Source organism: Gymnodraco acuticeps, unplaced genomic scaffold (assembly GCF_902827175.1).
Source record: "Gymnodraco acuticeps unplaced genomic scaffold, fGymAcu1.1, whole genome shotgun sequence".
Classification (NCBI taxonomy): domain Eukaryota; kingdom Metazoa; phylum Chordata; class Actinopteri; order Perciformes; family Bathydraconidae; genus Gymnodraco; species Gymnodraco acuticeps.
This window is the reverse complement of record NW_022992232.1, coordinates 610,546-637,428: the sequence shown is the minus strand read 5'-3', so window position 1 is coordinate 637,428 and position 26,883 is coordinate 610,546. Positions and strand designations below refer to the sequence as shown.

General features: G+C 42.5%; 1 protein-coding gene across 1 annotated transcript in view; it reads left to right on the top strand.

Annotated features, from left to right (window-relative positions):
- The window catches only part of grin2ca (glutamate receptor, ionotropic, N-methyl D-aspartate 2Ca), a 96,724-nt gene extending 71,594 nt beyond the window's left edge, over positions 1–25,130 (top strand). Inside the window, exons 6-13 of the mRNA XM_034206171.1 lie at positions 1,588–1,756; positions 11,140–11,293; positions 11,877–12,002; positions 12,997–13,226; positions 18,336–18,496; positions 18,612–18,799; positions 21,733–21,965; positions 22,871–25,130. Of these exons, the coding sequence (XP_034062062.1) occupies positions 1,588–1,756; positions 11,140–11,293; positions 11,877–12,002; positions 12,997–13,226; positions 18,336–18,496; positions 18,612–18,799; positions 21,733–21,965; positions 22,871–24,487 (2,878 nt within the window). The 3' untranslated portion in view covers positions 24,488–25,130. The remainder of the gene's footprint in view (positions 1–1,587; positions 1,757–11,139; positions 11,294–11,876; positions 12,003–12,996; positions 13,227–18,335; positions 18,497–18,611; positions 18,800–21,732; positions 21,966–22,870) is intronic.
- Positions 25,131–26,883: the final 1,753 nt, after the last annotated feature.

The following is a 26,883-nucleotide window of genomic DNA, read 5'->3' as shown; positions in this document are numbered from 1 at the left end:
AAACGACACCAGTAATACAGCTCACACTGTCCGCTCCTCGATCCTCAAAGGGCGGAGCAGCGAGCCCCGCAACGTCCCGCCAACACGGCACCCAGACCCCACGCAGCATTCTCATCTGTTTGTCATTACTGGTGTCATTTCCTGGTTGCTAACAAACGCCATTGTAACACATAATCACTGATGTTCCGCTGTAACGGTGGTGGACTAATCAGAACAGAGTGGGAGAGCTGACCAATCAGAGCACAGTGGACTCATAGGTAGGGGGGGGGGGGCAGGAGCTCCAACAAGCCGTTTAGGAGTGAATACACATACTATACAGAGATGCTGTATGAGAAACCAATGTGATTTTGGAACATTGAACAATGTAAATCTATTCTAGTAGACCTCAACAATGGAAATATGATCAGTAGAAATGGCCATGTCATTGGACCTTTAAGGTTATGGTTTATCGTATTGTCATATTGATATTCTGTACAAACTGTGAAGTCCACTGAGACAAATGTAACATTTGTGATATTGGGCTATAAATAAACATTGATTGATTGATGGACCATTGGTTGGACCAAATGACCCATTTGATTGCTTGAGCTCTAGTTCTCGAAATTGTTATGTTGATCCTTGTGTTTTTTTTGTAGACCAAACAATTAATCATGAATTCATATCCTATAATCTTGGCAATGAAAAACTGAAGTCTTAGATTTTCATTGAATACATTATGACATTACATTACGTTATGACATTTTGAGAATGGTGGCTATGGCCACGTTGTAATTATCCAGTCCAAACAATACAGCAAAGAGTTTCACTCCTGTCTGCCATTGTTTGTTGTGATTAATTTACGTTGGATTTGTTTTGGTCCACCCAGCTGTCTGTCCATCTGTCGGGGCCGTGACACAATGTGCGAGCCTGTGGAGTGGCTCCTACGGTCCCTCCTGCACCCCTCCCAACACCCCTCCAACAAACTGACGTCAGAGCGTCTTGTTCTCTCATCAACTCTATCATCTGCTTTAAATATCTTACTCGCTCATTCTTTCTAATGTTCTTGTTGAAATCTGTGTAAGGACTAGCTGTAAAAATGCATAACATTTTAGCACACAGGTGTTTTTGATTATCACGGTTATGCAATAAACTGTTATTGGTTTTTTTATATGCATGATGCATGTTTTGTAAAATAGCGGTTTCTCAAATGTAGTGGACTGTTGAAAGTTAGAATTTTCCTTTCTTCAGATATCAACCCTACATATTTAAATATTATTCAATGTTGCATATGAGACTGTTTATTTTTCCCTATGAGCCTTGATTATACTCGGATTTCCAATGATACAATCAAAATTATTTATTGGATATAATTATTGGTGATTTCCAATTTAATTGATAAAATATAATGAGAGTTTAATGGCATCATTTATAACAATGACAACTGAGCAGTCTGGGTCAACATAAACCAATAATGTGAGAAAAAAGAAATCAGTTCTCATAGAGCTAGACACTGCACTGACCTCCACATGAAACTTGAAGAATAAACTTCTGTTTTTGATCATTATAACCAACACATTCTTTGTTTTTCCATCTTATTTTGCCTTTCAGCATTGTGGGTCACACTGAGCCGTACACTAAGCTGTGCTGTAAAGGCTTCTGCATTGACACCCTGAAGAAGTTGTCCCGCACCATCAAGTTCTCCTACGACCTCTACCTGGTCACCAATGGCAAGCATGGCAAGCTGGTCCGAGGCATTTGGAATGGGATGATCGGAGAGGTAAGAAGTACCAGCAGTTATGGCGCATTTCCACTGCAGGGACTCGCACGGCTTAGTACGGTATAGTTAGGCATTGGTAGGCCAGGCCCACTTTATGCTGTGTTTCCATTACAGTTTAGGAACTGGGGTAGTAACTATAGTAACGCAGTGTAGGCGGAGCAGTGAAGTCATCTTCAATGCGAAACACAAAACCAACATCAGCCGTTAGCTGTTAGCCCTCAGAGCTCACAGCTCCTCATATCTGTTCAGAAACTAGACAAAAGTTAAACAAGTACAAACCACAGACTGTCTGTGTCATGGTGAATACAGTCACTGGTTTATTTATGTCTGTATGGGCCGATTCTCTCACTAGTTTAGCATACTCAATTTGGTTGTTGGCCGGGAAAGAACCTCGATTTTGGAGAGCCGGAACTACGCCTAGTGGAAACGCAACCAAAAACAGGCGGGTCACGGCACGCTTAAACCGCGCTCCGATTTGTACCTTACTTTGACCATTGTGGAGAGCAGGCAGACGTTTTGTTTTGTATTATAGCAGCTATCGGATGGAATCAATACATGGGCTTCACAGGTTGTCATGTCCGACTATCACAAGTAGAATCATAATGAAAAATACGCCGGTAAAATGTGCCTGTAGAAAACGGCTTATGCCACAATAGGATAGCAACAACAAGTAGTCAAGATATTCAGTTTAGCTTCGGTTGCTATGCTAACATCACCCATTTTATACCAGAGAAACTTTAATAACAGCGTTGTGATGCCAAACAGCGTCAATTCATACTGAAACACATTCACTTATGGGGAATTGGGGATATGTATCAGCTGCTTGTGTGACAGTCAGACAGTGAACACTTTACATCAGCCGCTGCCGTGTGAGCTAACCCGAAGCTAACGGGAGAATAAACTCCCATGGAAGAGCAGCACTGCAGTGGTAAATGCCGCTGAAACACATTAATAAACAATTAACCACGGCACTCTGGAGAAAAGCATAAGGTTGGAGAAGTCGTTATTTAATTTAATCTGGCTTCGTATGATTAAAAGCAACACGATCATCGACCCGACGCAATCCCCCATTGTTGTTGTTGTTGTAGTTAGCGCCGTAAGCGACTTAAATGATGACGTCATAACGCAGCAGCACCAGTCGGGCTCTGGGTGGTGTGAACAAAACGGGGGCTGAAAAGAAAAACCGGTTCCGAACCAGAAAAGCTCTAGCACGGAGCTAGAACAGGAATCGCGTTGGTGTGAAAGCCCCATATGTGCCTGATTTCTTCCTCTGTTAGCTGCTTTGCATTATTGCAAATATTCACTGCAAAGATGTCAGAAGATACTTTGGTAGTATTTAAATTGGATTAATCATTCATAAATCTAGGTTTTTTAATGATAGTTTCAGAGGTTCTTAGAAGAATATTTTATGGACACTTCATAAATGTAGTAGGCTATTGCTCATTCGCAAAGTTAAGGTTCTTCCAAGAAAGACATTTCTTAATTTCTTGGATTTTTGAGTGGACAAAATCTGCAAAGCACAGATGGAGTTGTTGAGAATTTTTCTTACACTGTATCGTCAAAAAGGAATGTATTTTTGTTACTCCTGTATAAGGAGTAAAACTCATTAATTTACTCATTATGGTATAAGAATGAAAAACAATTGTGAAAGTAAAGGTTGTATCATTTATAGTAAGTAAGAATGAAATGAGACTCAATTCCTTAGACTTATTTGCTTCAGAAAAAAACAATAATAAGGAAAAGCAATTTTGGAGTTGTGATTAATGAGTACTAGGTTCCAAGGTCATCGTGGTGGGTGAGGGAGGGACTGCTGAAAGGAGGGGCAGGTGTCCTTATGAAAAATATCCTGTGCAAGAGTCGGCCGGCCCTCCTCTTGAGGAGTTGGAGTATACAACATTAGTCGGCCTGTTTTCCCCTCTTTTTTCTAAAACCGGAAGGCTATTGTGCTCAATGAGGCATCAACCTGCATAGGAGAGTTAATGGCTTGCATGAGGCGGAGTGCCTGGACTGTAAATCTACTAGCTCTCCATCAATATGATAAACCGTGGTGTGGGAGGGCCGAATAGGCTGGGAAAAATAGTGACAAGGGCTTTGGAACAAAAAAGGATCACTTCCTATTTGGCCAGCAAGCCTCGAAAGTAACAGTTTGCTAGTTGACAGCTATTTTGAAAAATAGACAACCAAATTTGGGTTTCCTTCTATGTTGGCAACCACTTTTGAGGATACATAAAATATGGATAGCCAAAACAGTATCCCAAAATATATATACATTACATTTCTGATTGTATAAGTGATATTTAGCTCTGCAACTATCAATTATATTATTTTCGATGACTCTTTTATTCTATTTTTTATTTTAAAAATCTAAGAAAATTGGGGAAAAAGTTTGTCAGTGTTCCTCAAAGTTCAAGGTGTCAATGTCAATTGAGAGGGGCCTTATTATACTTTTGGGGGGTTTCCCTTCCCCATAGAGTGTTGTATAGGTTTTTGTGCATGTAAATAATCTGCAAAGGCTAAAAACCCAAAGTTCCCTTAGTTTCTCTTTTGAAAATATGCACTTATTATCTGATAAAAAGAGAAAAACAGGAATCTTTATAATAAAAGGGGCTGAAAACAGTATTTTTCAGACATTTTTGTATGAAAATGTACTAATTGTTAAGAAGACAAATTGTTGCAGCTTTAGTGGTATTTTAATACCGCTGTCAAAGCCAGAACTGGCACAAGACTATGCTACCTGTCGATGTATGTATTCGCTTGCATACAGTAATTTGTTTGAGAGAACGTGCTGAATAATTTTTTGGGGGATTTAGGGTTTTGTTGGGATGCTGTAATAAAGCTTTAATTTTGTTTTAAACAACTTCGAAAAGTTAGTGTTTGACACCCTGCAGATCGCCAAGGACGTTTAGTCTGCAGTGATTAATTCCACTTCCTGTTTCTAATGTTTTGTCAGCATGCCTTATGTAATAGGCATTATGCTATACTGTATGCTCCACTATTTTACAATGCATTAGAGAGGGATTAGATGGTGGTTAATGCATACACAATCCAGTGGTGGAAAAAGGCAAGATAACATTAGGATAGGCAATAGAGTAGTGCAGGCATCCTCAAAGTCCGGACTCCGATCCGGATCCGGACCAAACCACAACTGTCTCTGGACTCTGAGCAAATTATACTTTTCATATGTATTATCTGTATTATCTGTGTTATCTTTGAGACAACGCAACGAGTCAAAATTCTCCGCTATGTCCACTGCAAACAGCGCTCTGTCTGTCTGTCTGTCTGTGTGTGTGTGTCTGTCAACGCATCGGTCCAATCACATAGAGAACCGCAGTGACGCGTCCTAAAACCCGGATGTAAACTCCTTCCGGTTCCTTCGTCAAAAACGCAATGCAATTACTCCATAGGATTTTGGAAAATAGCTCGAAATAAGGTCTGTGGTTGACACACATTTAAGAGACGGATCACAATTCAATTCAATTCAAAACCTTTATTTATACAGATAAAACCCATTGAGATCATAGACCTCTTTTACAATGGTGACCTGCTTCAATTAGTTCCAAACATTAATACAAACATGACAGAAAACAAAGGAAAATCACGTTTTGTTCAGCCGGATAATATCCACATGTCTACACTTTTATAATTTTCTAAGCATTACATTACATTACATTGCATTTAGCTGACGCTTTTATCCAAAGCGACTTACAATAAGTACATTCGACCAGGAAGACACAACCTTGAAGAAAACAGAATCATATAAGTACATCAGGTTTCATAGAGCCAAACATTTCAAGTGCTACTCAACGGGCTTTAGATAAGCCAGTCCTTTATTAGTATATAAGTGCTTTGTTAATAGTTCTATCGCTCGAAGTGGAGTCGGAAGAGATGAGTTTTCAGTCTGCGCCGGAAGATGTGCAAGCTATCTGATGTCAATGGGGAGCTCATTCCACCATCTTGGAGCCAGGATAGCAAACCCACGTGTTTTTGCCGATGGGAACTTGGGTCCCCCTCGCAGCGAGGGCGCAGCGAGTCGTTGGCTGATGCAGAGCGTAGTGCACGCGCTGGGGTGTACGGTTTAACCATGTCCTGGATGTACGAAGGGCCAGATCCATTCGCAGCATGGTAAGCAAGTACCAGTGTCTTGAAGTGGATTCTAGCAGTTACCGGAAGCCAGTGAAGGGAGCGGAGGAGCGGAGTGGTGTGGGAAAATTTAGGAAGGTTGAAGACCAAATGAGCCGCTGCATTCTGGATGAGCTGCAGAGGTCGGATGGCACATGCAGGTAGACCAGCCAGGAGGGAGTTGCAGTAGTCTAGGCGTGAGATGACGAGAGCCTGGACCAGAACCTGCGTCGCTTTCTGTGTCAGCTGGGGACGTATCTTCCTGATGTTGTAAAGCGTGTATCTGCAGCAACGGGTTGTGGCAGCTATGTTTGCAGTGAAGGACAGGTTGTTATCTAGGGTCACACCCAGATTCCTTGCAGTCTGAGTCGGGGAAACAACTGAGGTGCCGATGTTGATTGTTAGGTCAAGAGTGGGACAATCTTTTCCCGGAAGGAAGAGCAGCTCAGTCTTGTCAAGGTTGAGCTTGAGGTGATGAGCAGACATCCACTGAGAGATGTCAGCTAGACAAGCAGAGATGCGTGCGACGACCTGGGTCTCTGAGCGGGGAAAGGACATAATTAATTGGGTGTCGTCAGCGTAGCAGTGGTATGAAAAACCATGCGGGCTAATGACTGATCTGAGTGAGTTTGTGTACAGGGAGAAGAGGAGGGGACCAAGAACAGAGCCCTGAGGTACCCCTGTAGTTAATTGACAAGGGTGGGACTCAGACCCTCTCCAAGTCACCCTGTAGGTACGGTCTTTCAGATATGAGGTGAGGAGGGAAAGTGCAGAGCCTGAAACTCCAAGTTTTTGGAGAGTGCGAAGGAGGATCTGATGATTCACTGTGTCGAATGCAGCAGACAGGTCCAACAGGATGATGACAGAGGAGAGGGATGCAGTTTTGGCAGTGTGCAGTTCCTCCGTGACAGCAATGAGAGCAGTTTCTGTGGAGTGACCTGCCTTGAAACCAGACTGGTGCGGATCCAGAAGGTTATTCTGATGGAGATAACAGGAGAGTTGTTTAAAGACAGCGCGTTCAAGTGATTTAGACAGGAACGGGAGGAGAGAGACAGGCCTGTAGTTTATAACATCTGATGGGTTGAGAGTAGGTTTCTTTAGGAGAGGGTTTACTCTTGCCTCCTTGAGACTGTTTGGAAAGTGACCAGAAGTTAGAGAAGTGTTGATGAAATGGGTGAGAAACGGTAGAATATCAGGAGCGATAGTCTGAAGGAGGTTTGAAGGGATAGGGTCCAGAGGACAGGTGGTAGGGCGGGCAGAGGTAATGAGGGTAAGAACCTCACTTGGAGAGAGAGGGAAAAAGGAGGTTAGTGTGTTGGTGGAAGGAGGGTCTGGTGACCCAGCGGTGAGTAAAGGTGAGTCAGAAAAAGAAGAGCGAATATCATCAACCTTTTTTTCAAAGTGGGTAACAAAGTCGCTTGACAGAAGTGAGGAGGGTGGAGGGGCTTTTGGAGGGTCCAAGAGGGTAGAGAAGATGGAGAATAGTTTTTTAGGATTGGAATAGGAAGATTGGATCTTATCTTGAAAGAAAGTGCTTTTTGCCTGAGAGATCGAAGCAGAGAAAGAGGAGAGGAGAGCCTGATAGGTTAGGAGGTCGTCACGGTGTTTGGATTTCCACCGTTTCCGCTCTGCTGCCCTAAGGACGGTTCTATTAGCACGCAGTGCATCATTTAGCCAGGGAGCAGGAGGGGACTGACGAGCCTGCCGACATGCGAGAGGACAGAGAGAGTCCAGAGTGGATGAGAGAGTAGAGAGGAGAGTTTCTGCAGCAGAGTTTGAAGGCAGGAGTTGGAACGAGTCAGAGGAAGGGAGGGCTGAGAGCACCGACGAGGCAAAGGTAGAGGGGGAGAGGGAACGAAGGTTACGGCGGACAAGTGCAGGATGAGAAGAGATTAGTTTGTTATGTTTGGAAAGGGGTAGAGAGAATGAAATGAAGAAGTGATCGGATGTGTGGAGCGGGTTTACAGAGAGGTTAGAAGTAGTGCAGTTCCTTGAGAATATGAGATCAAGGACATTGCCAGCTTTATGAGTCGGTGGGGATGGAGACAGTGAGAAAGCAAAGGCGGTTAACAGGGATGTTAGTTCGTCTATCTTCCCTGTCTGGAGGTTGAAGTCTCCGAGAAGTACAGCGGGAGGGCCAGTTTCAGGGATGTGTGAGAGGAGATTATCTAATTCCTCCAAGAAGTCCTCCAAGGCGCCTGGATAAGCATAAATCTAGTCGCAAGAAGCACAATGCTAACGTTATGCTATAAAGCAGTGTTTCTCAAACTTGTTCATACCAAGGACCACTTAACCAATAAAAAAACACTCGCGGACCACCTAACTCCACAAATATCCAAAAACACATCGTTTTTTACAAATCGCCTGAAAATTGTACAAACAAGTGGCAACATGTGTGATGAAGGTGTTTATCTGGGTTATATCATGCAATTGAAAGTGAAACTTAAGCTCGCTCCATTGCGGAGATATTCCCGCGAGAGTGCGGAAAACTTAAATTAATTAATTAATAAAAAATGTGAAATTTTACCAATATACTCACGGACCACTAGGGGGCGCTCACACAACCAGTGGTCCGCGGACCACACTTTGAGAAGCACTGCTCTACCACACAAAACAACGCCTGTAAATAACCCTATTATTTGTGTTCTTTGAAATTGAAAAGGATATTGCATTTTGTTTGTTACTTTCGTTGCAGTTGTATGTCTTAAGTGTAATTTGGCATGCTTTTATTTTGAAGGCGAGTTAACGCTGTTGACAGGAAGTTGTTTTTGCTATGGAAACAAGAAAAGTTTCACAGCGGGCGGAACTTGTCATAAAGTCCGCGATAATAACACCCACCCATTTAGAGGGAAGATATGATTGGTTAATTGTACTGTCATTTGACATTACTCTCTCGTTCAGTTACTATAGCGGGGCCCTCTGTGAATTCATAGCTGGACCGCCTGGACGTCCAACAGCTCCTCTCTTCACAGACTCGCAGAGACGAGCTTCTTTCATTTAACCCTTCACATTCCAACAGAAACTGAATAGGCAGATTCGAAGGATTTATTTCTTTGGAAATGTTATTTTAAATACAATTAAATCAAGTTATTTTGGTAAAACTAATGAAAAATATAACTAAAAAAATATATAAAAAAATATATAAAACAATATATAACATTTAATGTTTTTAAATATTATTTTGTAGAATATCTTAGGCCCTCACAGAGGGCCTAGAGCAGTGTTTCTCAAACTTTTTCGCGGACCACCTGACTCCACAAATATTTAAAAAAACACAGTTTTTCTAGAACAGATTACAAATCGCCTGAAAATGGTACAAACAAGTGGCAACATGTGTGATGAAGGTGTTGCGCTGGGCTATATCATGCAATCGAAAGTGAAACTTAACCTTGCTCCACTGCGGATATATTCCCGCGAGAGTGCGGAAAACTGAAATAAATGTATTTATTTCAAATATGAAATGTTACCAATATACTCACGGACCACTAGGGGGCGCTCACGGACCACCAGTGGTCCGCGGACCACACTTTGAGTAGCACTGCACAGCAGGGTTGCTGCTTCAACGTCACGCCAACTTAAGATCCATATTCAAACATACAGATTGTAAATGGTACAAGTTGAAGTGTTTGTTTGAACAGTTTGCAGGAGGCAGGTACTTGCTTTCAAGCAGAACAGGGCAAACAAACTTAGCGGGAGTGTTTTACGTGTTCGGTGTAATGACGTAAAACGGCCTGGACAACTTCTGTAGTCCTATTCAGCCACTTGTTAACAACCATCGTTTTTCAGACACGTAAACTCTTCAAAAATCACCAGCGGGGTCACTGCTGATGTATTTAATGTCGTAGAACAAAACGTGATCTGTCTCTTAAATGTGTGTCAAACACAGACCTTATTTGGAGCTATTTTCCAAAATCCTATGGAGAAATTGCATTGCTTTTTATCGAAGGAACCGGACGGGGTAAAAATGCTAACTTACTTCCGGGTTTTAGGATGCGTCACTGCGGTTCTCTATTCAGCATCCCGTCAGCGAGAAGCATTCGGACCCAATTACTGAAGGAATGAGGTATATGCAGTCTACAATGACAGAGAAGAGACTGTCAAGTTTGGCTGTACTCAGCATTGAATCAAAACGCACTAAAGCTTTGGATCTTAATAATGTTGTGAGAAGTTTTGCTGAACAAAATGGTAATCGCCGCATTCAGCTGTAATAGACATGTCAACTTGATGCTCTGCTCACGGATGAGCATACAAAACTGTTAAGATGATGACCTTACGTGTGTAAATATATTTTTTTCTTTGAGGGGGTCTGCCCCCAAAAAACAGTTTTAAGTCCTGAGAAAGTCAAATAAGACGGTGTGTAAAACTACACTGCCCAGCCAAAAAGAAGTAACCACTTTGATTGAACTAGGCCAGTAGGTAAGGACTTTCCACTGGATAATAACTGAGTATAAAAGAATGCATGACTGAAGTGATGGAGACCATGTTTGAAGGCAAACAAAAAGAGGAAATAACAGGTCAAATCAAGCAAATCCCCCTCTCAGATTCCACAGCAACCAGAAGAACATAAATACTGGCTGGTGATTTGATTAATCAGCTTTGTGATGGAATAAAAAAATGCACAGTGCATTTCCTTAGCTGTGGGTGAGTCCACTGACAATGCTCAGTTGCTGGTGTTTGTGAGTTTTTATGATGAGGCAAAGGGGGAGTTTGTTGAAGATGTGTTGGGCCTGACAAACCTCAGTGGACACACAAGGGGGCAAGACATTTATAAAGCAATAATGGGAATGCTGAATGAAAGAGGGTGCAGCTGCCTTTATTCATAACTGTGCAGCTCTTACACTGCGACTCTGAGGGATCAAGCACAAACACAATAACAATGAAAACTGCTGCATACAGATTATTTTTGTTTTTGCAACCTCGTGTTAAGAATCTTGTTGCAATTGTTTAAAAGTTTGAATGACCGTCATAAACGGACCTTTGTCTTATTAAAAAAAATAGTTTGGACCTTTAAGATTTGTATTTGAGTACCCCTGGAGTAGTGCCAGTGTGGCTGCTGGAAGAACCAGACAGTACATCACCCTCAGGGACAGAGGCCGAGGGTTTTGGCTTCACTGATGGATGAGATTTGTCTGAAAGGTCACCAGTATATTGTCAGATGCTGTTACACTGGGTCCAATTTATGATAATGCCACAAAAACATCCACTCTGTTGCCACTCTCATCTCACCTAAAGAAATATCTCCATTGTCTTCCCCTCCACGACAGGTGTTCTACAAGCGGGCCGACATGGCCATTGGCTCGTTGACCATAAACGAAGAGCGCTCAGAGATTATAGACTTCTCAGTGCCCTTTGTGGAGACGGGGATCAGTGTGATGGTGGCCCGAAGTAATGGGACTGTCTCACCATCTGCCTTTTTAGGTGAGAGACTCCTACTTGTCTGTGGTAATGAATACATATGTGGGTATGTATCTCTTTGCTTGAAACAGTCACAGTTTAATTCAACTTACTCTTTCTAATTGTAATAATCAGTAATATGTCTTTAAGGCATGTTTCATTTTTGAAATGTTTCATAACTGGTTATTTATTTTTATATTAAACTGTATTTGTATGTGTTTGTGTTTAATGTTTATTTTTTGTATTCCTTATATAATAAAATACATTATTAGGGTGCAGTGTAATCTACATTTCTGGCCAGGGTCAACAGATGAAAATTGGCCTTCTTGGCTCATTACAGTTGTTCAACTGATAAATTAATAATGTCACATTATGTACCCTCACAACATGAATACAATATGCATTACTAACTAATTAGTGTTATTGGACTTGTATTGGTGGGATGGAATGCAGCTGCTTGCAATTCCTATATGAAAAAATGTATGATAGTTTGATGATAATAATTTGTCATTGTTTGCCAGTTTGCAACAGATGAGCTTTGAAGGTTGAGTGTTTCTGTGAACTCTTTCTTCTGTCTGACTGTGTCCTATGTCCTCTTCCCCTAAAGAACCATACAGTCCAGCTGTGTGGGTGATGATGTTCGTCATGTGTCTCACTGTTGTGGCCATCACAGTCTTCATATTTGAATACTGCAGTCCAGTTGGATACAACCGCAGCCTGGTCACTGCTAAAGGTAAGTCTTGCCTCTCTGTTGTTGTTGTTGTTGTTGAACTTGAACAGATTGACAGATTCAGATCAGCACAAACAGCCTTTAGGCTGCAAATCAATCAGTGTGCCGAGTCTCTTTTTTCCTCTGCAAACTAAATTACATTTTCCATTTGTATGCACATGAAACAGAACCAAACATTAGATGGAGTATCTCCTTGCCACACACTATTGTTTGTTTTTAAATTCACCTTTGTCATACTGCAGACGATATGGAATTATTTTTGTATGTGCTTGAATTAATTTATTTCAATATCGTCATCCCTGAAGTTCTACATAGAAAGATCACAGATAGTAAAGTCTTGAAAGTTTTGAGGGAATTCGGAGAGTATGTGAAATCCAAGCCTCTTTACAGTGGCCACATATTGGATCAATGCCCGGCAAATTGACTGCGGTTTCATTTCGAAGCCATGTGGTCTATAAAGCTTCTTATAATGGATAAAGAAAGGCAAGGATAGGGACTAAACTCATTCCATGGTTTCTCACCTCCGTTTGATGTATTTTAGGACGTTTTGCGTCTGTTTTTATTTAGCTGTCTTTGTATTAAGACAAACAGGACCTATAGACATACACTAATGGAGAGGTGTCAGAGAGAAGGTGCTGCTATTGTTTCTGCGTCCGGGAGCAGTCTGGAGTTTGATGCCTTGCTCAATGGCAGGAGGTGAACTGGCACCTCTCCAGCTACCAGACAGCACTGTGTATTTTCCGATCACAACTTCAAACAGGCAACCCTTAAGTTGCTAAACCAAGTCCTTACAGGCTGAGCTAGTTCAACCGCAGTAGCCCCCAACCTTAACTAATTTAGTTTTTTTAGTTGACTAAAGTTTTACAAAAAGGCGGAAGTATAAAAACATTATAGGGACCATTCTGATCTTGACCATTGTAAATAGACGAGTGCATTTCCTCCAACATTGTTCACCATGTATAGACTGATACTGTCTACTCTACTTCGTCCTGTTTAGATCCCGGAGGTCCCACCTTCACTATTGGGAAGTCTGTGTGGCTGCTGTGGGGAATCGTTTTCAACAACTCGGTCCCCATTGAGAATCCAAAGGGCACCACTAGTAAGATCATGGTCCTGGTTTGGGCCTTCTTCGCTGTCATCTTCCTGGCTTCCTACACAGCCAACCTGGCAGCCTTCATGATCCAGGAGCAATACATCGACACAGTCTCCGGACTCAGTGACAAAAAGGTACAGAGCTCTGTCATTGCCAATGACAGAGCTGTGTGTGTGTGTTATCAGGCGTGATGTTGTGTTTGATCTACAGCTTAGGAAAAACACAAAGTGGTCTATTGTGGGTGTGTAAACAGTGTGAGATACAGCTATGAAAGGCAAAAATCCAGAAGTGTCAATGTCATGGCTATGACTTTTCCTTTCCCCGTAAAACATAAAAGGGTTCGTAGAGTAAGTGGTGAAATTGAATTACATCCCCGGGTTCTTTGTATGGGGTTTGTAAAAAAATTACATGTATTACACAAGTGGATTTTCCGGGCAGACGGTTATTACAATTCTTTGGTATTATCTTATGCATATTCGTCTCGCCTGAGGATGTGTTTTATAAGTGTATTGACATGTAAATCCATGTTAAACCTCCAGCATAAGAAATGGTTTCTAGAAACTTTGCTCACAGGCAACTGAAGGGATTAAAGAGGCATTTGAGGAAAAGAGCAAGCTGTCCATTGCTCATTACGATTCTGGCAGTCATTCTCTTCTCATTATACATTAACATCGCTGTGCAGACAAAGAAATAGAGCCATTTCAACAGCGATTCCATCAATTTTTTAACAGTATTCTGCATAGCAGCATGGAGGGGATGCAGGGTTGTACTGCTGTTTGTCCAGCTGTGCAGCACCCTTCAGGTTAAGTAAATGTAAATGAAGTACAAGATGAAGCCACAGAGAATGACCTTGTATCAGAGAGGGGAGTGATGAAGACTAGCATAGAGACTCTAAGGAGAGTGTGCTGTGTTAAGACCTCATCCCTACCGGAGAGACACTTTACTTATAAGTCCTTGTGATGGGGTAACATATCATGTTAACTCTGACATTGCCCAACCTCCTTCGACCCTCCATTTGTGCCCGCCATACCACATCTCTGTCCTGTGTAGTACAATAAGGTGTATGCCAAAAGTGTTTCATGTTGTCATTGAAAAGAACAGTACTAGCAATGTTTAAGTTGTTCAGAGTAAATGCAGACATTTTTGGTCTTGCAAATAATTAGTCGTTCCTAATAAACGTCAAGGTCAGGAAGTTGTTGTAGCACTACATCATCTTTTAGCGGGAGGTCGTAGGGTATATTGGGTTGTACAAGGTTTGTATCCCTTTTTGCACTATAAACACAATCTATTGGAGAGGATTAGATCTGAGCAAAAGTGATATGTTTTTCTAGATCTGAGATTAAAGTCAGACTTCAGAAAAAACTCTGAGATTGCTTAAGGTTTAATGTCAGAATGCAGAAGATGTTGGGTTGATGTCAAGACGATATTACCCCTATTCTCATCCACAAACGTAACTCAAATTCTCCCTCTGCTACTGTACTGAGAACATATTTGCATAAGGTTAATGAAAAAGTACAATTTTCACAATTGCATTTTCACTCTCTCACTTGCCTCCTCACACCTAATTAAATGCATATAGCACTGCCAAAAGCAAAAGAACAAAAGTTCATTTCTTACAGCAGACAAGGATATTTGAATGTCTTTGAACACAGTGTCTGACTGTTCGTCTTTGAATTGTACAGTTTGATGTGTAGTAGAGCAAAAGGCCAGCTGGATAACTAGCACAAAGCACTTGGGAGTTGAGGCTGACATCACCACATTTCTTAGGTGGTGGCTGTCATTATATGAATGTATTCTAAAGGTTTTCAACCAAGCTTTTGTACGCTGTTACGTTCCCTCCTGGACTAGGGGTACCAAAGGGAAGTGACAAAATATAAAATAACCGGGCGAGAGAAAAAAGGAGAGGAAACTGATTTGTGAAGCCACAAGATGGTCTTTTAATTAATAAAAGAAAAAGAGGGCTCACCAGCCAATTTGCAAAGCAAACTTAAAGGGGAACTATCATGCAAAATGCACTTTGTGATGTATTTTATACATAAATATGTGTCCCCGGTGCGTCTGACATGCAAATAAAGCTGCTTGTTGCGTGTCAGAAAATAAAACCCTCTCTCTTTTCCTCCGTACCCAAATCTTTTAAAAAAGGGTGTACAACGAGCGGATACAGATTTACTGCCGATATGACGTCAATTCGGCAGCGGACCCACACAAAGTTGCTATCAGAAACAATGCCTGACGTGTTTTGGACGTAATCTCGTCTTTGTTTACATTAGCAAGCCTCGCTAACACTCAGAGCTAACCTGTACTAAAGAGCACGTGTTTAAAAAGCAGGAAATAAAAAAAGGAACTCACCTTGTGATAAACCCGCAAGAGAAAAAGCATTTGAGCTCCATACTGTTTCAGAAATAATCTTTGATGTGGTTTAGAACAGGATGGCGTTTTATCACAGCAGAATTTAACTTTATCTCCGGTAGAATTCTGATCAGGCATTAGCTCCGCCGCCTCTTTTTTTTTTTTTCAAGCTAAGGACCCAAAATCCGCATTTCTCTAACAGGACAGCAAAAGAGGGGTATGAGCAGTATGAGGCATGGTTACAATGGGTGAACTATTTGGTATTTTAAGCAAAATACTTCACAGACATGTTTTGTATAGGTATGGCCCTACAATATATTTCCAATATAGCATAATAGGTCCACTTTAAAAAGGTAAACTAAGAACAACTTTCTCCTAAAAGAAAGTGACTAAAGTAAAACAATACACAAAGATACACTGGAGCACATCTCCTAACAATCAACAAAATACAGGTTAAACTAGTAGGCCTCACACAGAGACACGACACTACACCACACATGCTGCACACATGCAGCCCAGAGGAGAAGGAGAGAGAGGGTGTTTCTCAATGTCGAGGACGCTTCCTTCGTAGGACATGCCTTTCCGAGTCAGGTCCTTCAGAAGCGAGGCAAGAATCCTTCCTAACCTCGGAAAACGAAGAATGGTGGAACAGGCAGCCTCGAAATTTCCCGCAACGAAGGACGCAGGCCTCTGTAGAATTCCAAGGATCCTGGACATTGGAACAGTCCTTCGGCGGGCCTCGATGACCTAGCATCCTTGAAATAGTGGCTCTGGAGGAGTCTTCCTCGACATTGAGAAACACCCAGGCTGCATCTCAGGTCGGTTAAATGGAATCCTTAGAGGTTTCTCAATTCTTAAATGTCCCCTCCTCGACTCCCCTCCTCGACTCCTATCCTCGATACTTAGTCCCGCCCACAGGAGTTGCGAGCGGAGGACTGAGGAGGGGAACCGAGGAGAGAGGAGGGGAAGCAGCAGGCGGTTAGAGAAATGAGAACTCCTCTCCTCTGAGCGGTCATTTTAAAGAGACGTCCATTAATGATGACAGGAGGCACAGCAGCCCTCTGTCTGATGGACACATGTGTTCATGATGACTTATATATTTACTTTGATTAATTGACAGTGCGGTATAATGAGACAATAACAGGCTACAGATGCGGACATATACACACACACACATATATATTTATACAAATATATACAATTTCAGAATCAAACAAGTATGAGAGCACTCTCATAATAACGTAACACAATCAGAGACTGGATATATCCTCCCCCCCTCTCTCTGGTCGCTAAAATAGGGAATTGAAATTACGGGCCACAAGTTGTATTTACAAGTATTAAAAGTAAGCATAGGACACCAAACCAACTGAGACCCATCTGTCCGCCGCATCTACGTACTGTACAACACACACACCTACACACTGTACCACACACACACCTACACACTGTACCACACACACCTACAGCTCCTAAAGCATAATCAGGCTACAGCCGTTGTGTATTTTATTATGTGAAGCACTAAATGGTCTTAGAAAAATATCGACTCTTTGTTTGTAGATATCTACTAAACTAAAGCAAATAAAGAGAGTAGGCCTGTTATGCTGAGTGATATATATTGTACACACTGCTCTGCTTTCTGCACGGACCTCACAGCTGTTCTCTCTGGAAACATCACGACGCGATGAAAGCAGTTTCTAAAATAATATCCAGGGGATGCATGCAGAGCTGTCATTGGCTGAGATAAGTCTGGCCGTGCGTCACGCCTCCACCGTTCCCGTAAATGGATCCACGGAGGAGCCGTGGAGGAACCATCAGTGTCTCCTCGGTTATAGCTCCTCCAGAGAGCCTCCTCGACGCTCGATCCTCGGTGTGCATTTAGAGAAATGAGATGTCCTTCAAAATGGCACGCTGAAATTCATTTCCGGGTCACTACTGGAGGACCGAGGAGTCGAGGAGGGGAAATTTGAGTATTGAGAAACCTCTCGTGTCCCTCACTTGCGTCGTTTCCCTGCGTTTAGTCCCTCCCACCAGGGAAGCATGGAGAGACGCAAGGAAACCACGAGAAGCAGGGAAATTAGTTTTAAGACCAATGGGACGTCCTTTACTCCGGATTGGGAGCACCTGAGGGAGAGGCTGCACCAGGAGGTAAGGCTGTACCCGAATATCCGAATATTCGTTCGTTGGAGTAGGCTACTATTTGGGTTTCAATTTCGTTATTCGGATATTCGTTTTTATTTTTATTTTTTATTTATTGAAATCTCCAATATCAACGTAAGAGCTTGTGCCTCTTCGGGGGGTGCTAACACTTAACCATACACGTTATTGTTGACTTTCTCCGTCTTTATATGTAGATATTACTTTTTCTCCATTAATCTCTGTCACATTGTTTCCATAGCAACAACAACTTCCTGTCAACAGCGCTAACTCTCCTTCAAAATAAAAGCATGTCCATACAAAATAGGAAGTCAAGCCAAATTACACTTAAGACATATACAACTGCAACGAAAGTAACACACACAATGCAATATCCTTTTCAATTCCAAAGAACACAAATTGGGTTGTATACATTAACAAATAACTATAAAATAACAATACTGTAGAATAACAAAAAGAATGCGGTGAATACATCGAAATACTCGTGTCGAAGCGGTTCGCTGTTGATTACTATGCACCCCCCCACGCGGAACGAATATTCGCTGCTGATTACTAACGAATATCCGGAGCCCGAAAAATGGTATTCGGGACAGCCCTACCAGGAGGGAGACAATCAGGGGGAGAGAGACACACACAAACACAACACGGCACGTAACATACGCTACTACTAACTGATAGAAAATGTAACTTTTATAAATCGATTTCAAAAACATGTTTTGACATTTTACCTCTCTCAACAGTTTCAAAAGCCACAGGAGCAGTACCCTCCGTTCCGCTTTGGTACGGTCCCAAATGGAAGCACAGAGCGCAACATAAGGAGTAACTACCCTGAGATGCACTCCCACATGGTCAAATACAACCAGAAGGGAGTAGAGGATGCCCTGAACAGCCTCAAAACAGGGTAGGTGTCAGCCAACACTCGTACAAATATATTTACAGAAGAACTGCGAGCCAAAGCGGTGCAAACAGTTACAAAATGCCCATTTGAGAAAAACTATTTTTTCTCTTCCTGCTAGGAAACTGGATGCCTTTATCTACGATGCTGCTGTGCTGAATTACATGGCTGGCAAAGATGAGGGTTGCAAGCTGGTGACCATTGGCAGTGGGAAAGTGTTTGCCACCACTGGTTATGGCATCGCCCTGCAGAAGGACTCACGCTGGAAACGACCAATTGATCTGGCCCTGCTCCAGTTCCTGGCTGATGGTAAAGTATTCATAGATGTGCAATTATTATTACATTTGACAGAATATTACCAGCACTGCTATAATCGAGGTATAACCACTTAGTAAATTGAATAAATGGATAAGAATAGATATTTATAAACATTTATGACAATGACCCTAACCTTACAATAAACCAATATACATACACTCACAAAGCACTCGAATGTCAGAACAGGCTTACGTTGGTAATCTAACGTGTTGTTGTGATGACGTAATAAAGACGCGGCGACCATGCTCGCGGCTGGCTCACAGGGGGGGGGGAACATTGACCTTTGTCATCGAGATTGCCCTGAGCCTTTAACAAATCGTATTAAATAATCTGATGACAGACTGTAAACAGAATAGCTGACATTTTAACAAACTAAATAACTCAGTTTCCTCTAATCATTAACCCATGTTTGTATAATGTAGTTAACTCCGTGTGTTGCTGCTAGCATACATAACACCTGACGTGGAAACGTTACTCGTGATGGAGCTACAGAGCTGCTAGAAAGACGGTCGAACCCGGTACATTCCTCCGTCTGCATGCGGTGCACTTTTGCTAAATGTTTAGACAAATTGCTCGTGCTTACATGCTAAACTCTTATTGCACTTATGGTAACAAGTATTCTCCACATCGAGACAGGTAAAGTTTAACCACACCTCGGAGCGCGTTCTCTCCGCCATCTCCGCAGTGTGCTCCGCTGCATGTAGCAGCTGCGTGTGTGTAAACTGCCCCGCCCCCTCGCACACAGACGGGGGAGAGAGATCTCGTCTGATCGAAAATACATCATAGACGAATTTGTTGTCTTTGCATATTAGAAACGAGTTGGCGACACTAAGACTGCGATATAATGTTTTTTAGCAATAATACATGACATATATAAATGTACTGTATGCATTCAAAAGTGCTGAATAAATGTGTTATGGACCCATAATAGTGATTATTAGTTAAGTTAAGTTTTGCCATAATCATGTCTATTTCCATAATCAGGTAGCTGAACAACATTGGTAAAAAATGTATACATTATATATATATATTTCTATTAATCATTTTCGGCCTTTCGGCATTCGGTTTTCGGCCAACTGTTTCCTATTTTCGGTATCGGTTTCGGCCAAGAATTTCCCATTCGGTGCACCCCTAGTATTCATTGCTATCGGGATGTTAAGAGCATTCCATGGAATATAACAAAGAGTAGGGCTGTGCGATTATGGCAAAAATCATAATCACGATTATTTGGGTCAATAATTGATATCACAATTATTTTGACGATTATTCATTGAACTTTAAAACAAATAATATTTTACCAATAAACAAGATCAACAAATATGTTGGAGCGCACTTCCAAAACCATACTAAACATATATTAATATGATAAATACAAATAAATTAGACCAAAATAAATTAAATCAAATATGTTGCAGTGCACTGTCACAACCTACTGAAAACTCCTTAACATAGCCAACATTTTGGTAAAACATATTCAACATATTCCACTCAGAATTAGGAGGGAAATCCGTCTCGTAGCGTTTGTGCACTGTTTTGAAATGCCGCTCCTAAATGACCCTTCTTCGATAAAGCCACGCTCGCATTGCAGATGAGACAGATGGACTTTGAATTGGAATAGATACAAAAATAATCATCCTCCCACTCGGAGTGAAAATTATATATTTTGGGCTTTTTTGCTTCTGCCATAATTACGGTCTTGTGTGTGTGCGGACTGTCACTCCTGTTGCCACGGACAACGTCAGCAAACTAGTGCCCACTGCCCACCAGCCACGCCCCGACACATGGGGTGACGCCGGCCAAAGCTTTGATGCGTTCAAGTGCATTATTCTGGCACAGGAAGATTATGTTACAGGACATTAACGATAAAACAGAATATTGTTGTTCTATTTTTAGACACATCCCGCGATCGACTGGAAATCTCCCCGCGACCCTTCTTTTTAACGAGTTGCTGCTCTTGTTCTGACATCTTCGCTCACACTGAACACTCACAACACATGTCACTCCCACGTGGCCGAGTGGGCTTTTAGGGAGGGGCAAAAGCGCACCCAGCAAAATAATCGTATTTTGTCAATTATGCTGTTTTCCTAATCGTCGCAAGCCATAATCGTAATCGCAATTCAAATACGATTAATTGCACAGCCCTAACAAAAAGTGTTTCTGAAGTGAATTACCTACCCCACCTTTAAAGTGGACCTATCATGCTATATTTGAATAATATATTGTAGGGCCATACATATATAAAACATGTCTGCAAAATTTGTTTTTTTTTAAAATACCAAACAGATCATGCATTTTAGCCATGCCTCATTACGCTCTATTTGCTCTATTCCAGCCGTGTCTTCACAAGGGCTGATTCTGTGGCAAATGAGCTGCAGCTGACCACGCCCCCCTGCAAAGGAGGTGGGCGAGGCACGAGCGTCATGTTACCATGCTGTTACCATGCTGTTACCATGCCACGGCAACCTCTCATTCCCCTGATAGGCGGAGAGTTGCCCATATAGGCGGAGCACCCCGTTTCTGACGTCAGACTATTTTCAAATCTGTATCAGTCTGTATCAGATCCGTTGCAGCCCCGTTTTTAGAGATTTGGGTAAGGAGTAAAAGAGAGAGGGTTGTGTTTTCTGACACTTGGTGAGTTCCCTGACACACATTCATGTATAAAAGACGTGCAAAAGTGCATTTTGCATGATAGGTCCCTTTTAAGGTATCACAAGCTGAAACATTTCGTGCAGCTATTATTTGCTTTGCTTTAGGACAAACAACTGCTGTCTCCTTAAAAATATATATATTATAAGAAAGTGATGAGGGATTCACTAAATCAAGCAGAAAAACTGTAAAACCTCATCGAGTTGAATGTTGGGTGCTGTTTATTTTTATAAGGATTTAATTATCCCATGAAATAAGACTGTGCTCCTCACTCACAGGCGACACTCAGAAGCTGCAGACCGTCTGGCTCACAGGCATCTGCCGTAATGAGAAGAAAGAGGTGATGAGCAGCAAGCTGGACATTGACAACATGGCGGGGGTCTTCTACATGCTGCTTGTGGCCATGGGCCTGAGCCTACTGGTTTTCTCCTGGGAACATCTGCTCTACTGGAAACTACGACATTCAGTCCGCGAATCAGAGCGCCTGGACTTCCTTTTAGCTATCAGCAGAGTAAGTCATTCTTACAGATTATGTAATGCCCTCATTATCTTCATACAATAGAGTCGTGCAGTGACGATGTATTCATGTAGGCCGACACAGAAGTTAGAATCGCAAGGGGTCCCTTGACAAAAAAAATAAGCGCTGTGGCAAACACACCTTTATGATACGTAACACTTTTTGTTCAGTAGGATAATATCCCTATATTAACACCACTTTGTGATTTTTTTCAGTGTAAAATCGGCAGATATAAAAAGCTATAAACAAACTACAACACGGTCGCATGGCTGCTCATTACCACGGCTAATCTAAATGTGTACTCGTGTTGTCGTGATGATATTCAGTAGTTTTTTTAGTCACTTGTTAGGAACAGCTGTTTTTCTGAAACTTCAATAAAAGGTCACTGTGCCTGTAGCAAAACATGATTGAAAGTCTTTTGAGAGTTTTGTAGATTGTTGGTGGACTCTGGCATCTGATTTGGCTTTAAAGAGACCCTTTTATGCTTTTTGGGGTTTTCCTTTTTCTGTAGTGTTTTCTATAGGTTTTTGTTTGTGCAAATTATCTGCAAATGTTAAAATCCTAAAGTTCACTCCAGGGGGAATTTCTCTCCTACACACTACACACTACACACTACACTCCCCTTTCTGAAACACCTCGGAGTCCTTTGTTTTCTTCTGCAACATAATGACATCACTATTTAACACCTGCGCTTCGATAGCGTTCCAACTGACCAATCAGAGCACACTGGGCTCTTTTCACGACAGAGGGTGAAAAGTGGTGCTGCAGCACAGGCAGTATGAGAAAAATAAGGCACTCTTTGAACATTAAAGTATGTCAAAAATGTCACACTAGAACAATACAAATATGATGGCATATTCCTCTTTAAGATAATAATTTCACCATGTGTTACTTTACAGGGCATCTACAGCTGCTTCAGTGGAGTAGAACATACTGACCACAATGGGAGCTTACAGACTCCGGACGTCACTACCAACTATACACAAGCCAATATGCTAAAAATGCTGAAGACAGCCAAGGACATGGTGTCCTCTGCCAGAGTGGAGAACTCTCTAGACAATGCCACCAAAACAATAGAGCACTGGAGCAGGCGGGGGGGCGACAATGTGCGGGTTGGCCTGCCACCTAGAGTTACAACCACAGACATGGCTCATTGTCGTCTGCCGTATATCTCCAGCATCTCAGACAACCACTCACAATACCCTCAGAGAGCCCTCACACCCACGTTTCCAATTCATTATGGGGACTCCTCCACCCAGCCACTCCTGGAGAAGCCCAGAGTGGTGACCCGACCCACCCCGCTACGATATACGCTTCCCAGCCGCAACAGTCAGCATGTCTTAGAGAGGACTCTGCCCATCTCCAGCCTCAGCAGTCCTCACATCGCCATTCGGGACCCTGTTACCCCTGGTACTTCTAACCCCCACCACAGCAGCAGGCTGTATGTGGAAAACCCGGCCCGGCACCCCACGTCACCTTTTGTTCCTTACAGAGAGTTCCAGGTGCCCGATATCTACGTAGATAGAGGACCACTGAGGAGGAAGTTCAGCTACCCCCCTGACTGTGTGAGCCGGAAGAGGCGGACCCATAGCTATGTGTTTGATGCTGCAGATCCCAGAGCCAGAGCTGACTACGATGAACCTCGGTCCTGCCTTGCTGAGTTGAGGGCCAATCACCTCCTTAACAACCATGCCCCTGTGGGTGCTGCCACTGGCTGCACTGCGGGACATTATCCAGGCACCAGCAGAAGTTGCAACTCCTGTATGAAGTCCTATCTGGAGCCTGAAATGGAAGACGTACCACTCCTGGGGAAGGACAAACTCAACCGTCGCGCCTCATTCCTCAAAGCAACATGGGGCAATGACAGGATCCATCAGGTAGATGAAGCAAAGCCCTCAACATCTGCATCCTCCGCCCGTGTAGACATGCCTGACCTTTTTCCTCGGGTGGTAGTGGCCAACCCAAAGCCCCACAAGCTATATGGCAGTCTGGGGCACAACCTGTCCTGCTACCCCCTGGCTGCTGAGCCTGCTTACTTGGACCCGGCACATATGGGATCCTACCCCTACAAGCAGAAGCTCAAGTACTGTGAGTCCACCCGGCTGCCCTCTTACAGGGAAGCCATCCTGCAGAATGCCGCTGCCCTGCGCCGCTCCTCCTCCACAGTGGTGCACAGACACTACTCCACCTACCTGAACTCGTACACAGACTTACCGGTGTATGTAGGGCCACTTGCCCAGGGACCGCCCCAGTTCTATGACAGTTCCAAGGACATGTGTCACTTGTTTCCCTGTACAAGTCACTGCCCAGATAACGCAGCAATGATGCCTCGTATGAGCGACAGGCAGGTGGTTTACCACAACAATATGTTTGGGCCCTACGATGGTTCAGGGAAGAGGGAAACCCCAGGCTCTGGGAGCAGAGAGCGGAGGCAGGTGTTGGTGGCACGCAGAGTCAACAGTCCCTATGTGCCAAAGCCCTGGGGCAGGGTATCCAGCCTGGAGTCTGAGGTCTGAGCCCCTATCCTTACTGAACCTCCACTAGGCTCTCAAACTGAGCCCCTCTACTGAGGGGCATGCCTGGGGGTTCTCCACTCAGTCTCTGGTTAAAGCAAAAATGTAACTCTACACCAATAGTGTATTTGAGAGTGTTTGCTCTCAATTATCAGTGCAATAATACCCTGGGAACTAAATGTTAAGGAGAAGACACTGACAAGCTGGGGCTTTGTAAACTAAACTGAAAAATACTTATAAAAGAAAAGGCTATGTTGAAAAGTATTTAATAAATAAGAATTTAGCCTGTTGATTGTTATTTAAAGGATTTTTTAAATCTGTGTTGCTATATGAAAGATTTATGGGAGACAATATACTGTAGCCTCTCAAACTAAATACAACTTGAGACATTTATTTCTTCTCTTTTAAAAATCATTCCAATACCCACCATTTAAATTGAGAGATAAATTATTAAGATATATTTGTGATCAAACCACTGACATGCCACCTATGAATTTTCTAAGTCCACGGCCACACAGTTGCTCTGAGGTTTTCATGTAATTTGAGCGGGATTTTAATAAGGGAAAACCATTAAAGTGTCACATGTATTATCATTGTTACACTACCCTTTAATAAAGAACAAGGTCATCTCAAGGGCCTTTTGGAACCGTCTGTCATCTCAATCTATATGTTAAACATGCTCTCACATCATAGAGTCAGTGATATAATGAATGTGGCTCTCTACTGTAGGACACACAATCTATTACTTCAATCTGCCAACTCTCACAGAACGGATGATTATGTGAATATGGTTTAAGTTCAAAGATGATATTGAGACTGTGGGCACTATGTGCTCCAACAGAGTGTTTTTAGCCATTAAAAGGAACAGCCTATAGTGATATAGGATAGATACATCTGCACCCACCAATTCACTTGACACGCAGCAGAAAGCAAGCACAATCCAGAAAAGCAGCAGAGAATTATTAAAGGGGACATATCATGCTATATTTGACCAATATATTGTAGGGCCAGACCTATATAAAGTATATAAATATAGTGGTTTTTTTCAAAATACCAAACAGATCCTGCATTTTAGCCATGCCTCATTTCGCTCTATTTGCTCTTTCCAGTGCTGTTTTTGCAGGGGGCTGATTCTGTGAGCTGCAGCTGACCATGCCCCCCTGCAGGAGAGGGGAGCGTGCTTTGAGATCAGCTGCTGGGCTGTCAAAAGAGGGGGAGAAAAAGAGATCTCCGTCCCCCGCGTTTTATTCTTATAGAAGTAAGAAGAGAAGTAATGGGGCAGAAACCCTCCTTTTTACGCAGCGGTCCAGACATAGACATCAAACGGCGACACATATTCAGTGTGCAGTTACTTTGGCATTAGCGCAGGGATATCTAGATACTTTCCAAGGTTTGACATAATGAATTGTGCTACTTTTAAAGCAAGCAACGATGTTTTCAAATCTGAAATCAAAAAAGCTCCTCAAAAACACTATCGAAGCAGTTCCTGCCGTTGCTACGTTAGTTCAAACAGTAACAACGGACTATTTCTCTTAGCGGATGCATGTCAATTTAAATCAATACATACAACTATTTTTTAAATCAATAAAATAATTTTCTAAATCCATAAAAGCATTTCAATTAATATTGGGAGTCATGTCGTTACTTTGTTGAGAATGTGGCCCTGTAATAAGCGGGATAATGTGCAGCGACGCGGTCATTATGGGGAAAAGAACACCGACAGGCTGATCAGGAGCCCGACGCGAAGCGGAGGGATCTAGATCGGCATGAAGGATTATGATTATATAGAGTCATTATTCATTTGTTTTAAAGGAGGAGGCGCAAACACTTGCCTCGGGGAGGGAGAAAGAGTTGGTCGGAGAAAGAGCCACAGCGGAGAATAAACAGAAGGGCAACCATGGCAACCATGCGCGGGAAGTCTTCTTCGCTGCTTTTGTGGCAGACTACAGCGCCACTTACAGGCCTGGCATATGTACTACAGCGTCTCCAGCACTTTCAAGCGGCAATGGCCGGCCGTGGCCCAACCTCTCATTCCCCTGATAGGTGGAGAATTGACCACTAAGCGGAGCAACCCTTTTGTGACGTCGAAAATAATTCAAATCTGGATCAGTCTGTATCAGATCCGTTACAGCCCCTTTTTTAGAGATTTGGGTATAGAGGAAAAGAGAGAGGGTTGTGTTTTCTGACACTTGGTGAGTTCCCTGACACACCGGGGACACATATTCATGTATAAAAGATGTACAAGAGTGCATTTTGCATGATTGGTGCCCTTTAAGTTGTGCACATAACAAATAAAAAACGTTTTTTTAATAAGACAAACTCTTTTTATAAATGATGATGTTGTGTTGATAAGCAGCAGATGAGAATCAGTACATGGCTTAGGGCTCTAGATTGGTAAT